The sequence below is a fragment of the Tilletiopsis washingtonensis genome (genome assembly GCF_003144115.1).
Source record: "Tilletiopsis washingtonensis strain MCA 4186 unplaced genomic scaffold FA09scaffold_4, whole genome shotgun sequence".
Classification (NCBI taxonomy): domain Eukaryota; kingdom Fungi; phylum Basidiomycota; class Exobasidiomycetes; order Entylomatales; genus Tilletiopsis; species Tilletiopsis washingtonensis.
Genome location: NW_020312001.1, coordinates 931,285 through 944,469, shown reverse-complemented (window position 1 = coordinate 944,469; position 13,185 = coordinate 931,285). Strand labels below are relative to the sequence as shown.

The following is a 13,185-nucleotide window of genomic DNA, read 5'->3' as shown; positions in this document are numbered from 1 at the left end:
CAACTGCGCTGCCTGATGTGCTTGCTTGTACAAATGCAAGCCTGGTCCAAGAAATGACATGAAGTTGGGCTGCTTCTGTGCTGCAGCAGTTTAAGGGAGCTTGGTACATGTACGTTATTGACAGATCAGGAGCGCCAAGAGGGCAATTTGCAGGTGAATGGCGCTCAGAGGGTCAACCTTGGGCAGGAGTCTGGGACCCCGCCAGGCATGAATGGGTGTGCATAGTGGAGAACGCTGGCTCGGGACTCGGGCCGTCGCGCCGTGGCGCGCGCTGAAAAAGTTGGCCGCCGGCGGTGGAGCATCTTCCGGCCTCTTCCCTCCCACCACATCCGCCATGTCCTCCTACACCGATAGCGACTCTGCCTTTGACGACGCCGACGACCGCGACCTCGGCGACTGGGACGACGAGGTGCTGGCGCCCGGCGCCGCCGCAGCCGGCGGCATGCAGTACGCCGGCGCCGAGGCCGACGACGGCAGCGCCGGCGCCACGTTCCGCGCCCTCTTCGCGCAGGACGGCCAGCTGCAGACGTTCGGCACGCCCGAGGCGGCGCTGCAGCACACCAAGGAGCTCGGCTGCGACTTTGTGCAGGTGGTGCGGCGCTGCGGTGAGTGCGCGTGCTTGTGGCCCGCAGCGACGACGCTCACCCGCAGCAGCACTCGACCCGCTCGCGGTGATCCGGCTCCTCAACCACCTGCGGCGCGCCGCGCTGCAGCCCGAGAGCATCACGGGCCCGGCGCCGACGCCCGCCTCGGTGCAGGCACTGACGGGCGACGAGCCGTTCTTGCACGACGACGTCGAGCTCGCGCCGGTGCCGGGCGCCGAAATGGACGGCCTGCTGCAGGTCGACTTTGACGCCTTCGCCACCGGCAGCGAGACGGCGGAGCAGGCATCGACCCGCACCGCCGCGGCGCGCATCGCCGAGCTCGAGTCGCTGCTGCACGCGAGCCAGCTGGCGTGCGCCGACCTGCGCGAGCGCTTCACGCGCACGTCGGGCATGGCTGGCGTCGACGACGAGCAGCCGGGCGCGCTGGCGGGCACGTCGGCGTCGTCCGCCCTGCGCGGCTCGGCACGCCTGGCGCCGGCGCGCGACGACGACACGCACTACTTTACCTCGTACGCCGGGCACGACATCCACCAGACGATGATCTCGGACGTGTCGCGCACGCTCTCGTACGCGCGCTTCCTGCTGCACCCGCGCAACGCCGCGCTCATCCGCGGCAAGGTCGTGATGGACGTGGGCTGCGGCAGCGGCATCCTCTCGCTCTTCGCCGCGCGCGCCGGCGCCAAGAAGGTCATTGCGATCGATGCGTCCGACGTGGCGCACCGCGCGGCGGCCAACGTCAAGGACAATGGCATGGACGGCATCGTCGAGGTGGTCAAGGGCAAGGTCGAGGAGCTCGACGAGCGGCTCAAGGAGTACCACGGCAAGGTCGACCTGCTCGTCAGCGAGTGGATGGTGAGTGTGGTGGAGAAGCGCCTCTGCAGCAGCGCTCACACGCATGGCAGGGCTACTTCCTCCTGTACGAGTCCATGCTGCCGTCGGTGCTGCACGCGCGCAACCTGTACCTGGCGCCGACGGGCGTGCTCGCGCCGAGCCACTGCCGCATGACGCTGGCGGCGCTGAGCGACGCAGAGCTCGTCGACCTGCGCCTGCACTTCTGGAACGACGTGCACGGCTTCAGCATGACCAAGATGGGCAAGGGCCTCGACGACGAGGCGTGGAGCGAGAGCGTGACGGGCGACAAGGTCGTGAGCAGCGTGGCGACGATCTACGTGAGTGCCGCTGCGTCGCCGATAACCGGCACTGCGCTCAACGCCTCTGCAGGACCTGCCGCTGCAAAGCATGGCCGCACGGCAGCCCAACTTCGTCTCGCCCTTCTCCATCGTGTGCAACAAGCAGACGACGGTGCACGCGCTCATCTCCTGGTTCGACACGTGGTTCACGCCGACGGGCCGCCCCTTCCCGTCCGAGGGCCGCACCGAGCTGCCCGGCGGCGAGGAGCTGCCTGGCCTGCCGCCGTGCGACCTGCGGTGTCCCACGCCGGCCGACGTACGCGGCCTGGACCTGCGCGGCAGCGCCCAGGTCGACCCGGCCACCGACGAGGAGGGCGGCGAGACCGTGTCCTTCACCACCGGCCCGCACGGCAAGGAGACGCACTGGAAGCAGACACTCTTCGTGCTCAAGGAGCCCATCGAGGCACAAGATGGTGCGTAGAGTGTGCCGCGCCCGCGCATCCCATGCTGACCCGCCGCAGGCACGACCATCACGGGCAAGATCCACGTGACGACGGCGTCGGACAACAGCCGCGAGCTCGACGTGGAGCTGCACTACGAGGTGCTGGCGCCCGGCGCGCCCGAGCGCGCCAGCGGCAAGCAGCAGGTCGGCGTGCAGACGGTGCAGCTCTTCGCCGTGCGCTAGACGTGTATAGAGTGCAATTGCATGGGGTAACGAGTGCGGAGCACGGCCTCAGGCGGACAGCGAGATGCTCAGCGGGTCCTGTCAGAGGCTGGCATGAGCCCGGGCAGACGGCGGCGTGTCGAGACGGGCCGCGATGCTCACTTTGCCGCCCTTGATCTCTGCAAAGGAGGGCATCTTGCCGGCGCCGAGCAGCTCGGCGCACTGCACCATGACGGGGTCGCGGCCCATGCTGGCTGGGGTCTCAGCACAGGGCGTGTCGCTGCGGCGCGCGGCACTCACGTGGCCACGGCGGTGACCGTGTCGCCCTTGGCGTACGTCGCGACAAACGAGTTCTTGGCGACGTCGCCGTCGACGTGCACGCTGTCAAACGTCGGCTGGTTGCCGTTGGAGCAGTAGCGCAGCTGCGCGCCGAGCGCGGACCAGAAGACGGGAATCTTGTCAAACTTGGCCGACTCGGGCTTGCCGGCGAGCGCGGCGCCGATGAAGCGGCCTGCAGGAGGGTCAGCGATGAGCATGCCGGGGCCAAATGCATGCAGGCGCACCGTGGTTCGAGGCGACCTGCGGGCAAGAGTCAGTCGCAGCAACGGCACACCCGCACAGCATCACTCACGTTCCAGTGCTCGATGCGCATCTCGCCGCTGCCCGTGCGCTCGGGCGTCGAGGCAATGTCGCCGGCCGCGTACACGCCCTTGCCCTCGAGGCCCTTGACGGAGAGGTCGGCGTTGACGTGCACGCTGCCGTCCTTGGCGAGCGCCGGGAAGCCCTTGCTGTCCTTGAGGAACTCCGTCGCCGGCGCGACGCCCACGCCGAGCAGCACAATCTGCGCCGGCAGCGTCTTCTCCGAGCCGTCGTCGAGCTTGATGACGACGCTCTCGGCGGCGCCGCTGCCCTGGATCTTGGTGATGCCGGCCTTCATGTAGAAGTGCAGCTTCTGGTTCTCGGTGAGCGCCTGCTGCAGGCCGGCGCCGACCTGCTCGCCGAGCACGCGCTCCAGCGGCACACCCTCCATGCCGACGACGCTGACGCTCTTGGCCTTCTTGCCGGCCATGGCAATGGCGCCCTCGATGCCAATGAACGAGCTGCCGATCACGACGACGTCCTTGCCCTCGATGCCCGCCTCGGTGATGGCCTTGGTGTCGGCGAGCGAGCGCAGCGTGAAGACGTTCTTTAGCTCGCCCTCCTTGGCGCCGGGCACGGGCAGGCGGCGCGCGGCTGCGGAGCGTGTCAGCACCACTCCACTGCTATGCGCATGCACCACTCACTGCCGCCGGTGCCGAGCACAAGCGTCTCGTACGGCACGCTCTCGCCGCCGTCGAGCAGCACGGCGCGCTGCTCGAGGTCGACGCCGCGCACCTGCGTGCCGCTGCGCAGCGTCGCCTTGAGCGCACGCTCAATGTGCACCGGCTTGCGCCACTCGACGGCGCCGGCGTCGGCGATGAGCGCCTTGGAGAGCTTGGTGCGGTCGATGGGCGCGTGCGGCTCGGCGGAGAGGAGCGTGATGGGGCCGGTGTAGCCGTTCTGCGGCGCAGGTCAGCGCCGTGTGTCACGCCTGCGACGGCACGCTCACCTTGCGCGCGCTCTCGAGGCAGTTGATGCCCACGGCGCCGCCGCCGACGATGACGAGCCCGCGGCCCTCGCCCTGCGCGCCGGCGGCCGCCTCGGGCGCGACGTGGCCGTTCTTGACGTCGTCCTCGCTCGCAGTGACGTACACGTCGCCGTTGTCGTCCTGCTCGACGGCGTACTTGCGCAGCGACGAGAGGCCGGGGCTGCATGCGTGCCGTCAGCCGCCGTGCGTGATGCCTGGCACCCTGCTGCCATCTACCGCACACCTGCCGCCGCACTACACCCCTCCACACCACGCCCACCCCACTCACGCATCCTCAATGTCGCCGTCCTTGCCGAAGCGCGCGCCGTGCCACGGGCACACGACGGAGCCGTCGGCGGCCATGCAGCCCTTCTCGAGCGGCGCGCCGTAGTGCGTGCACTTGTTGGCTGTGGCGTGCAGCGTGCCGCCGACGTTGCGCACGAGGCTGGGCGGGGGTCAGCCGGGGTATCGCTCAGAGCACACCGCTGCACGCACACCTTGAGCGCGTCGTCGCCCTCGCCCGAGAAGGTAAAGGCGGCGAGCTGGCCGGGGCGCGGCGCATCGGCGGCCGCGGCGACCTTGACGCGGCGGGCGGACATGGCAGGCAGCGAGGTGCAGAAGCGGCGCAGGGAGATGTAGCGGGTGGTGGTGGAGGAGCGGGCGGCAGCAGCGAGCGCCGGCGGCAGAGGCATGCGCAGCGGCGAGAGTGCGGCGACGGTGCTGCGGCAAGGGCGCAGGGCGAAGAGGAGGTGGCTTGAGGGCGTAGAGTGAGGTACGGAGCGAGGCACCCAGATGGCCTGGGCCGCCCCTTTATGTGCCTGCGCTGCTGACAGCGGCCCGATGGCGCACGCAGGGTGCAGAGACGCACGCACGCAGAGCGCAGCGGCGGTGCGGGGTGGAGGTTCAGGTGCGCGCCTGGCGCGTGCGCATCGCCGCGCCGCCTGCCACGCGCCCTGCATTGGTCATCCGCATGCCGTGCTCCCTCGAGCCCCGCAGCCGGGCCCGGCGCCTAGGAGCTGGCTGCTGCACACGGCTGTGAGCACGCTCGTCAGTCCGAGCGCGAGTCCGTGCTGCGTGGTGCTCTCGCTGCTCTGCGCGGGGAGCACGAGGACGGCGGCCGCGGCTTGGGCAGCGCTCAAAAGGCGCGCTCTGGGACGCCTCGCGTCTGACGTCACGCGCTCGCGGCTGCAGCACGCTTCCTCCGCGCCCTTCGCACCCCCTCGCACACGTCAAATGTCGCCGAGCTCATCTCCACTCTCATTGCTGGCAGCGAGCAGTCTGCAGCGCCTGGCATCGTCAGGAGAAGCGATGGTGCATGTCAAACAAAGCCTATGCAGAAGCGGCTGCGGCAGGCATCGCTGTGCTGCAGGTCGACAGGCTCGGGGCCGGGCAGCCCGGCGGCACAGGCTCACGGCACGGTGCAGAGCGATCCAACGAGCGGCACGGTGCTGGCTGCAGCGTCTCGTGGGTGGTTTGCAGCGAGCGCAAGCTTGCGCCGTCGGCTGGCTGCGCGTGGGCTGTGACGGGCCACGGCGCTGAGCGCATCGTTCTCAGCGAGAGGGCATGCTGGCTGCTCTGCGTTGGCTGGCACCAAGAGGCGCAGTGGACGAGAGAGCGGAACGCGTTGGTGGGGTTGCAGTAAGAGTTCGGGGTGCTGCTGCTATCCGCCTTGTGGACAGATCCGTGCGCTGCGCTGCTCAGTGCCGGCTGCGTGCGCCGGTGAGCTCGGCTGAGTAGAAGCAGATGCCCTGCTGCAGTGGGCGTAGCGTCAGGCGAGGCCCTTGCACTTGCACTTGCCCCTTCTGATGCGTGCGCACTCACAGCGTCGAGCCAGTCGCGCACGCTGTCCTTCTTCTTGAAGCGCACGCCGGCACGCGTCGCGACGCTGAGCACCTCGTCAAACGCCACGGGCTCGAGCTGCAGGATGCGCCGCCGCAGCTGCGCATCGCCACGCACGGCACGCTGCAGCGCCTCGTCGAGCGTGCGCTCCACGGCGCCGGGTGCCGCCTCGGCCGGCTCGTCGGCGCCCGACGAGGTGTCGTCGTCGACCGCGGCGTCATCGTCCATGCTCGCCGAGCGGCGCCGCCGCCGCCGCCGCACGCTCTGCGCCAGCGGCACCTCGTCGCTGCTCGGCTCGCGCTCGGCGTCCGTGTCGGCCTCGCGCGCCAGCTGCATCGTCACGTCGCCCGGCTCGTCGACGTCGCCGGGCGCCGACCACGTCGAGTGCATGCTGGTGTCGCCCGCCGCCGACGCCGATGCGGCCGCCTCGGCCTCGCGCTCGCGCAGCGCTGCCTGGCACGCGGCGAGCTGCGAGCGCAGTGCTGCGACGCCAGCGGCGGGACGCAGGCCGAATGCGCGGACCTGCGCCTGCGAGCAGCGTGTCAGCAGCAGAAGGGATGGGCAGCATTGGCGCCACGCACCTGCAGCGCGAGCAGCGTCGCCTCGTCGGCCTGCTCCTCTGGCGCGCTCGCCTTGGCCTTGGGCTTTGACTTCGCCACGCGCGCCGCCTTGGCCGCCTTGGGCACCTTCACCGCCGCGCCCTCGGCCGACGCCCGGCTCTTTGCGCTCTTGGCCTTTGGCGCCTTGGCCGGTGCGGCGGCGGCGGCGGAGAGCGCGTCGAGCTGGGCGAGGAGGCCGCTCATGCCGCAGCGCAGCCTCGGGCGCGGCGGAGCGAGGCGCAGCGCGGTGCGGCAGAGCAGAATGGCGGGTGCGGCGGGCGCGCAGGCGTGGTGGTGGTGGGAGGGCGGGAGGTGATGTGGCGCCGTGCGATGTCGATGTGTTGCTCTCGGCGCGCGGCGCTTGGCTTGCTTTGACGCGTCGCGCGTCTCGTCATCACCTCTCTCCGCACCTCCACCATCACCCGCACCGCCATGTCGTCGCGCTCGTCGCCCGCACCCGCCAGCGACGCCGGCGCCGGGCCCAGCCGCCTGCCCGCGCACGCCTCGTACGGCACGCGCAGCCGCACCAGCACCGCCGGCACCGCCGAGCCCGCTGCGCCCGCCGGCCGCGCCAAGCGGCGCCGTGCGGCCAAGGCCGAGCCGCAGCCCGAGACGCCCGAGCAGCGCGAGGCGCGCGAGCAGGCCGCCGCGCGCGAGCAGCAGCGCCTGCGCGACGCCGCCGACGCCGAGCAGGAGCGCCAGCGCGAGGAGGCCGCCTGGCTCGCCGGCTGGAGCGAGGAGTACTTCGAGAGTGAGTGGGGGGCGTGGGTGCGCGGGCGGTGCAGCGTGCTCGGCGGTGCGCCATGGCGGTGGGTCAAGAGGCATGGCTGCACTACGTGGCGGTGGGTCAAGAGGCATGGCTGCACTACGTCAAGACCGCTGCTGAGGTCGCTGCGGGCATGCCTCTGCGGCTAGGAGACGCACTGGTCGGCCTGCGCTGCGCTGGCCGCGTGCTCTGTCGCGCTGAGCCAGACGCCCGCCATGCCGCACATCTCTGACGCTGCCCACAGTCGTCGAGCAGCTGCCGCTCGAGCTGCACCGCTCCTTTGCGCTGATGCGCGAGCTCGAGACCAAGGTGCAAGGTGCGTGCCGGCCCGTGGCTCTTCTCCCGCACCCCGGCTGAGCAGTCTGCAGGCCGGCTGGCAACACTCGCGCGCGAGACGCGCCTCTACCGCGACGCCCGCCTGGCGCCGGCGTCAGAGAGCAAGGAGACACGCCTGGCACGCCTGCGCGCCGTGGCGCTGGCGGCCGGCGAGGCGCAGCGCGCGTCCGAGGAGAAGGTCGGCCTGGCGGTGACGGCATACGCCTCCGTCGACGCGCACATCCGGCGCCTCGACGCGGACCTGCAGCGCAGCGAGAGCAGCCTGCTGCTCGGCCTGCGCGCCGGCACCGAGGCGAGCCGCGGCGTGCGCGAGGCGCTCGGCATGGCGTCGCCCGAGGAGGAAGCCCGGCGCGCCGACGACACGCCGCAGTCGTCGGCGCTCGAGCTCGAGGCGCCCGAGGCCGAGACGTCGCCGCAGCCGGCGGCGCAGGCGCGCGGCCGCAGCCGAGCGCGTGGCGGCCGCGGCGGGCGTGGCGCTGGACGGGGCTGGCGCGGCGGCATGCGCGGCAGCTGGCGCGAGTGGAAGGGCGACGGCGCCGCACCGGATGCAGCGCCCGACGGCGGCGACGGCGACGACGAGGCGGCGCGCGGCCTCGTGCCGGACATGCCCATCGACCCCAACGAGCCCAAGTACTGCTACTGCGACCGCGTCTCGTTTGGCGACGTGAGTGCCGCTGCCGTGCTGCTCGCCTCGCCCCGCTGACGCGCCGCAGATGGTGGCGTGCGAAAACGAGGACTGCCCGCGCGAGTGGTTCCACTACGCCTGCGTCGGCCTCGACGCCGAGCCGAGCGGCGCGTGGTGGTGCCTCTTCTGTGCGCCGCCCGCGTGGCCGGGGCGCAAGAAGGCCGTCGTGCCGGAGGATGCGCCGTGAGTGGTGTGCGGTGTGGGCGACACGGCGAGGGCTGACGAGTGCTGCACAGGTGCAAGCCGCCGTCGCTTCCGGCTGTTGCAGGACGCTCGAAGCGCTGAACGTAATGCACATGTCATCCATGCCCTTGTCTGAGGTGCCCGATCGGACGCGGAGGGCCGCGGACCGGAGGGCTGCCGGCCGCGTGGCTTGGCAGGGTGCTCGGCGGCGCACCCGGAGCCGACCTCCGAGCCGTAGACCGGGATGCCCAGTGTGCTGCAGTGTGAGGGGCCCCGTGGAGAAAGGAGCGGCCGCCGGTCCGGGGCGCCGGCGTGGTGGACGGTGCCTGGCGAGCGGGTCCGGCGCAGCGCCCGCCGCGTTGGCCTCGGCCAGCGAGCGGGCAAACTGCGCCGGTCCGAGCCCCGATACATGCCAGACTTACACTGCTGCCGTGCCGGCGCTGCTTCGGAGCTCGGACCGGTCCGGTCCGCTGGGTCGCGCTTGTGCCGGCGCCGTGTTGACCGTGACGGCGGCGCAGGAGCAGAGGAGGGCGGCTGTGGCAAGACGCGCGCGCCGCCGCCGCAGAGCCGGAGGGGCAGAGCCTCTGACCGCCGCGGCGACGGCAAACGTTAAGAAGCGCGCCCTTGTCGTTCCCCACACTGCCCCACACACTCCTCGCCTCGCCTCGCCATGTCCACCTCCTCGCACGACAAGAAGGACTCGCTGCGCACGGCGTCGCACGACGCCCACGCGCCCGCGCCGCTGCTCACCGCCGGCGCCGTCGAGCCGACGCCGGCGGTGGCGGCCGCCGTCGATGCCGACCAGGCGCGCCAGCTCGCGCTCCTCGCACACCTCTCGCCCGACGAGCGCCGCGCCGCCGAGAAGGCCCTCGTGCGCCGTGTCGACCTGCGCCTCATGCCGCTGCTCATCCTTGCCTACATCACCAACTACCGTGAGTGGTGCTGTGTGACGTGTCCTGCACGGCTGCTGACGCCCTCTCGCAGTCGACCGTAATGCCATGGCTAGCGCGCGCCTCGGCGGCATGCAGACGGACCTCAACCTCGATAATGCGCAGTGGGCCACTGGAATCAGCATTCTCTTCGTCGGGTGCGTTGCGGCAGCATGTGCCGCTGCGCTGGCCCACACGCTCACGCCGCCCACAGCTACATCCTGCTGCAGATTCCCTCGTCGAACCTCATGCTCTGGCTCGGCCGCCCGCGCCTCTACATGGGCCTCGCCATCATCGTGTGGGGCGGCATCAGCACCGCCACTGCCGCCGCCGACAGCTACTCGCACCTGCTCGTCATCCGCATCTTCCTCGGTGTCGTCGAGGCCGCCTTCTTCCCCGGGTGCGTGTGGCGCCAGACTTGGTCTCACCCTGACACGCGCTGACACCCGCGCAGAGCCCTGCTCATCCTCTCCAAGTGGTACACAAAGACGGAGCTCTCAACACGCACGGCTATCCTGTACTCTGGCTCGATCATCAGCAATGCCCTGGCTGGCCTCATCGCGGCTGGCATCCTCGGTGGCATGGACAACGTCGGCGGCATCGCCGGTTGGAAGTGGCTCTTCATCCTGGAGGGTGTCGCGACGATCCTCATTGGCGTGCGTACTTCGGCGCGGTCTCGCTCCTCCGCAGCTGACCCTCTCGCCTACCAGGTGCTCTGCCTCGTCTTCCTGCCCGAGTTCCCGCACAACTCGCCGTTCCTCAGCGAGACGGAGACGGCCATCGCCGTGCAGCGCATCGCCGAGGACAGCGGCCGCCGCGACATTGCCGGCGAGGACGGCGAGACGCCGCTCTCGGGCTTCTACGCCGCGATGAAGGATCCCGTCGTGCACCTCCTCGCCGTGTGCCTCACCTTCTGCGTGCTCTCCGTCAGCTTCAACGCCTTCTTCCGTGAGTGGCATGAGCGTGACCCCTTCCTCGGCTCCCCGCTCACACACCCACAGCCTCCATCGTCGGCACACTCGGCTATTCGCGCATCGTAACCCTCTTGTGTACGGCACCAATCTGGGCGTTTGCGTGGCTTGTTGTCTTCTTCAACGCTCGCCACGCGGACAAGACGGGCGAGCGCTTCCTGCACATCTCGATTCCCATGCTTGTGGGCATCGCGGGCTTCATCATTGCGTCGGTGACGACGAATCTGGGCGCGCGCTTCTTCGCCCTCTTCATCATGGCCTCGTCATACGGCGGCTTCGTCGTGATCCTGCCGTGGATCAGCAACAGCGTGCCGCATCCGCCGTACAAGCGCGCCACGGCGATTGCCTACGTCAACTGCATCTCGCAGGTGGGCAACATCGCCGGCAGCTACGTCTGGGACTCGCGCTGGGCCCCGTCGTGTGAGTGCCCACGTCGCGTGCCACTGATGTGCGCCGCTGACACCTCTTCGCTACCCAGACTGGCAGAGCAACACGATCTGCGCATCCTCCGCCCTCGTCAGCATCGCGACGGCGCTCGTGCTGCGGCAGGTGCTGCAGCGCCGCAACCGCGCATTGGCACAGCTGCAGGGCCTCGAGCACGGCGCTGCCGAGGACGGCAAGCACGGCGAGAAGCTGAAGCTGGCGCAGGCGAACTTCCGCTACCTCGTGTAAAAGCGCTGCACTGCACTGCGCACTGCGCACTGCTTCCGAACGACCTGTCACGCTGCAATGTAACGTCTGAGATGTGTTTCAGCAGCCGTGCGTGTCGCTGTGTGCGTTGCTGTGTGCGCTCAAGTGCGAGGTTGGCGGCGATGCAGCGGCGAACCGGTCGGCACAAGCATGACTGCCGCAGCCACGAGGCGGCGTGCGCGCAGACGTGGGAACAGCACTCTGCTGGCCTCGGCGCCGGCCGCGTTCGGGGGCCGCAGCGGGTCAGGCGACGCTGTGTCCACTGCAGGCTGAACAGGACCAGCACGGCTCGTGCACATCTCGCTGCTTGCACTGTCGTGCAGCGATGGCAGCTTGACGAGCGGCGGCCAGTAGAGTGGCGCTTGCATGCGGCGACACGCGCGGCAGCACAGGGGCCGCCGGCCTAGCGCTAGAGGGCGCCCCACTTTGCTTCCTCTGCGGCGTGCGCCATCCCTGCAAGCCTCGCTCGGTGGTCCACATCCGCTTTCTGCGACCAAGAATTGGCCGAGTTGCTGCTGCGCTGCAAGCTATGTGGTTCGGACGAGCACGGCGCACCGTCCAGCTTGCTGCTCCGCACTGCCGCCGCCGCTGCGCGCGCGGGGCTGACGGCGGCCCCCACTCCCGCTCGGGCCATCTCGCGTGCCGGGCCCGTCCGCGCCGGTGCGCACGGCCGGCCGCCAGTAGAGTCAGCATGCAGAGTGGTTGTGCACACGATTGACGGCCGTCAGGCTCATCCATCGTACAGGTAGAGCACCCGGCGACTTGGCGCAGGTGTCGTGCGACAGCAGCCCCACAGACGCGCCTGCTGCGGCGGCGGCCTCGCAAAGTCAAAAGCAGCGCACCGCGCACCCCTCGCCGCTGTCCATCACCACCACCTCACATCACCACCATGCCTTTCACCGGCTCCTGCCTCTGCGGCGCGTGCACGTACGAGTACTCGGGCGACGCCGGCCCCGGCATTGCGTGGTGCGTGTGGTGGGCCTGTGTGCTTCGCTGCTGCTGCTCACGCACCCTCAGCCACTGCACCAGCTGCCGCCGCTACACTGGCGGCCTGGCCAGCTTCAAGTGCGTCGTCGTGCATCTGCTACCGCCCGATGGCTGACCGGGGCGCAGTCTCGGCGTCGAGGCGGCCAAGCACAAGTGGACGAAGAAGGACGGCCTGGCCTCGTACCTCGACACGTGGTGAGCAGCACCGGACACCGCATGGCCGCTCAGCACTGACATTGCCTGCAGCGACAAGGGCGAGGGCCCGCGCCGCTGGTTCTGCAGCAAGTGCGGCTCGCCGCTGGCGACGACGCTGGGTGCGTGGCGGCTGCTGTGCCCTGCGATGCAATACTGAGCCCGCTTGCAGAGTACGACCCCAAGCCCATGTTCCTCAAGGCCGGCGCGCTCGACGACCTCGACGGCGTGATGCCCGAGATCTCGGTGCACCTCTTCTGTGCGTTGCGCGGCTGCAGCGGCCCCTGCACGTCAATTGCTGACGCTGCGCAGACCCGTCGGCGGCGCGTGCCACGGCCAAGGGCTGGGACTTTGCCGGGCAGACGCTGCTCAAGGGCATGCCCGGCTCGGAGCAGGTGTCGGCGAAGTGAGCGCGACAGCAGCCGGCTGTCTCTTAGTGCCAAAGCTGCGATCGTGCGAAATGCAGCGATCTCGCCTCGTCTGATGTCTCTGCCTGTGCTGCGGCATCCGTCGCTGATGCTGCATGCCGTGCCCGAGGCCGAGCGGACGCTTGCCGCACGCTGCCGCAAGCGTGGCGCGCACGCGGCGGATGCGTCTGCGGCGCGCACGTGGGCGCCCAACGGCTGCCGCCGCCTGGCGCATCCGCCAGCGCCATCCCGGGCTGGCCCCGCCTTCGTTGCTGCTCTGTGCTGCATCGCAAAGGGTCGCTGCGCTTGCGGTGCGGAGCAGGCATGCCATTTCAGCGTCAGCGCATCGGTGCAGCCTGCCCGCCGGCGACCCTGCATGCTGCGGCTGCACGCTGATGGCGCGCGCCGCACCGCGTGCACCTCTCGGCCGGCGGCGAGCGCGCCTCGCATGCGCCTCTTTGCCCGCGAGCTGCTGCCATGCGGCGCCTGGCGTGGGAGGAGGCCGAGCGCGACGCGATGCGGTGCGATGAAGCAGCGCCGGATGCGCATGGACGAGCGAGAGGGCTGCCTTGTGGTTGGTGAAGGGAACAGGTGCG

At 70.2% G+C, this 13,185-nt stretch overlaps 7 protein-coding genes across 7 annotated transcripts; 5 read left to right on the top strand and 2 right to left on the bottom strand.

Annotated features, from left to right (window-relative positions):
- Positions 1-321: 321 nt before the first annotated feature.
- Positions 322-2,465, top strand: FA09DRAFT_328370 (S-adenosyl-L-methionine-dependent methyltransferase). Its single transcript, XM_025741744.1, has 5 exons — positions 322-605; positions 655-1,457; positions 1,508-1,774; positions 1,827-2,208; positions 2,257-2,465. Exons 1-5 carry the CDS (start codon positions 335-337, stop codon positions 2,418-2,420), a joined length of 1,887 nt encoding a protein of 628 aa, XP_025600545.1. The 5' UTR covers positions 322-334; the 3' UTR covers positions 2,421-2,465.
- Positions 2,466-2,501: 36 nt separating this feature from the next.
- On the bottom strand, positions 2,502-4,604 carry FA09DRAFT_294550 (FAD/NAD(P)-binding domain-containing protein; the record flags this gene model as incomplete). The annotated part of the gene is made up of 8 exons (XM_025740082.1): positions 2,502-2,649; positions 2,700-2,910; positions 2,963-2,978; positions 3,031-3,632; positions 3,683-3,938; positions 3,988-4,186; positions 4,295-4,450; positions 4,501-4,604. 8 exons carry the CDS (start codon positions 4,602-4,604, stop codon positions 2,502-2,504), a joined length of 1,692 nt encoding a protein of 563 aa, XP_025600544.1.
- FA09DRAFT_211708 (hypothetical protein) lies at positions 4,472-5,827 on the top strand. The gene has a single exon (XM_025739491.1). The coding sequence runs from the start codon at positions 4,798-4,800 to the stop codon at positions 5,542-5,544; it is 747 nt and encodes a 248-aa protein (XP_025600543.1). The 5' UTR covers positions 4,472-4,797; the 3' UTR covers positions 5,545-5,827.
- On the bottom strand, positions 5,245-6,706 carry FA09DRAFT_328369 (hypothetical protein). The gene is made up of 3 exons (XM_025741743.1): positions 6,426-6,706; positions 5,827-6,372; positions 5,245-5,753 (listed from the first exon to the last, which is right to left on the bottom strand). Exons 1-3 carry the CDS (start codon positions 6,645-6,647, stop codon positions 5,703-5,705), a joined length of 819 nt encoding a protein of 272 aa, XP_025600542.1. The 5' UTR covers positions 6,648-6,706; the 3' UTR covers positions 5,245-5,702.
- Positions 6,707-8,019: 1,313 nt separating this feature from the next.
- Positions 8,020-8,539, top strand: FA09DRAFT_328367 (hypothetical protein). Its single transcript, XM_025741742.1, has 3 exons — positions 8,020-8,209; positions 8,259-8,413; positions 8,467-8,539. Exons 1-3 carry the CDS (start codon positions 8,045-8,047, stop codon positions 8,513-8,515), a joined length of 369 nt encoding a protein of 122 aa, XP_025600541.1. The 5' UTR covers positions 8,020-8,044; the 3' UTR covers positions 8,516-8,539.
- Positions 8,540-9,083: 544 nt separating this feature from the next.
- FA09DRAFT_342616 (MFS general substrate transporter) lies at positions 9,084-11,063 on the top strand (the record flags this gene model as incomplete). Its single annotated transcript, XM_025744554.1, has 7 exons — positions 9,084-9,345; positions 9,398-9,500; positions 9,557-9,742; positions 9,797-9,998; positions 10,053-10,290; positions 10,344-10,733; positions 10,792-11,063. The coding sequence occupies 7 exons, from the start codon at positions 9,084-9,086 to the stop codon at positions 10,983-10,985; spliced, it is 1,575 nt and encodes a 524-aa protein (XP_025600540.1). The 3' UTR covers positions 10,986-11,063.
- Positions 11,064-11,871: 808 nt separating this feature from the next.
- On the top strand, positions 11,872-12,661 carry FA09DRAFT_358997 (hypothetical protein). The gene is made up of 6 exons (XM_025745039.1): positions 11,872-11,969; positions 12,021-12,068; positions 12,117-12,185; positions 12,237-12,304; positions 12,355-12,441; positions 12,495-12,661. The coding sequence occupies exons 1-6, from the start codon at positions 11,893-11,895 to the stop codon at positions 12,590-12,592; spliced, it is 447 nt and encodes a 148-aa protein (XP_025600539.1). The 5' UTR covers positions 11,872-11,892; the 3' UTR covers positions 12,593-12,661.
- Positions 12,662-13,185: the final 524 nt, after the last annotated feature.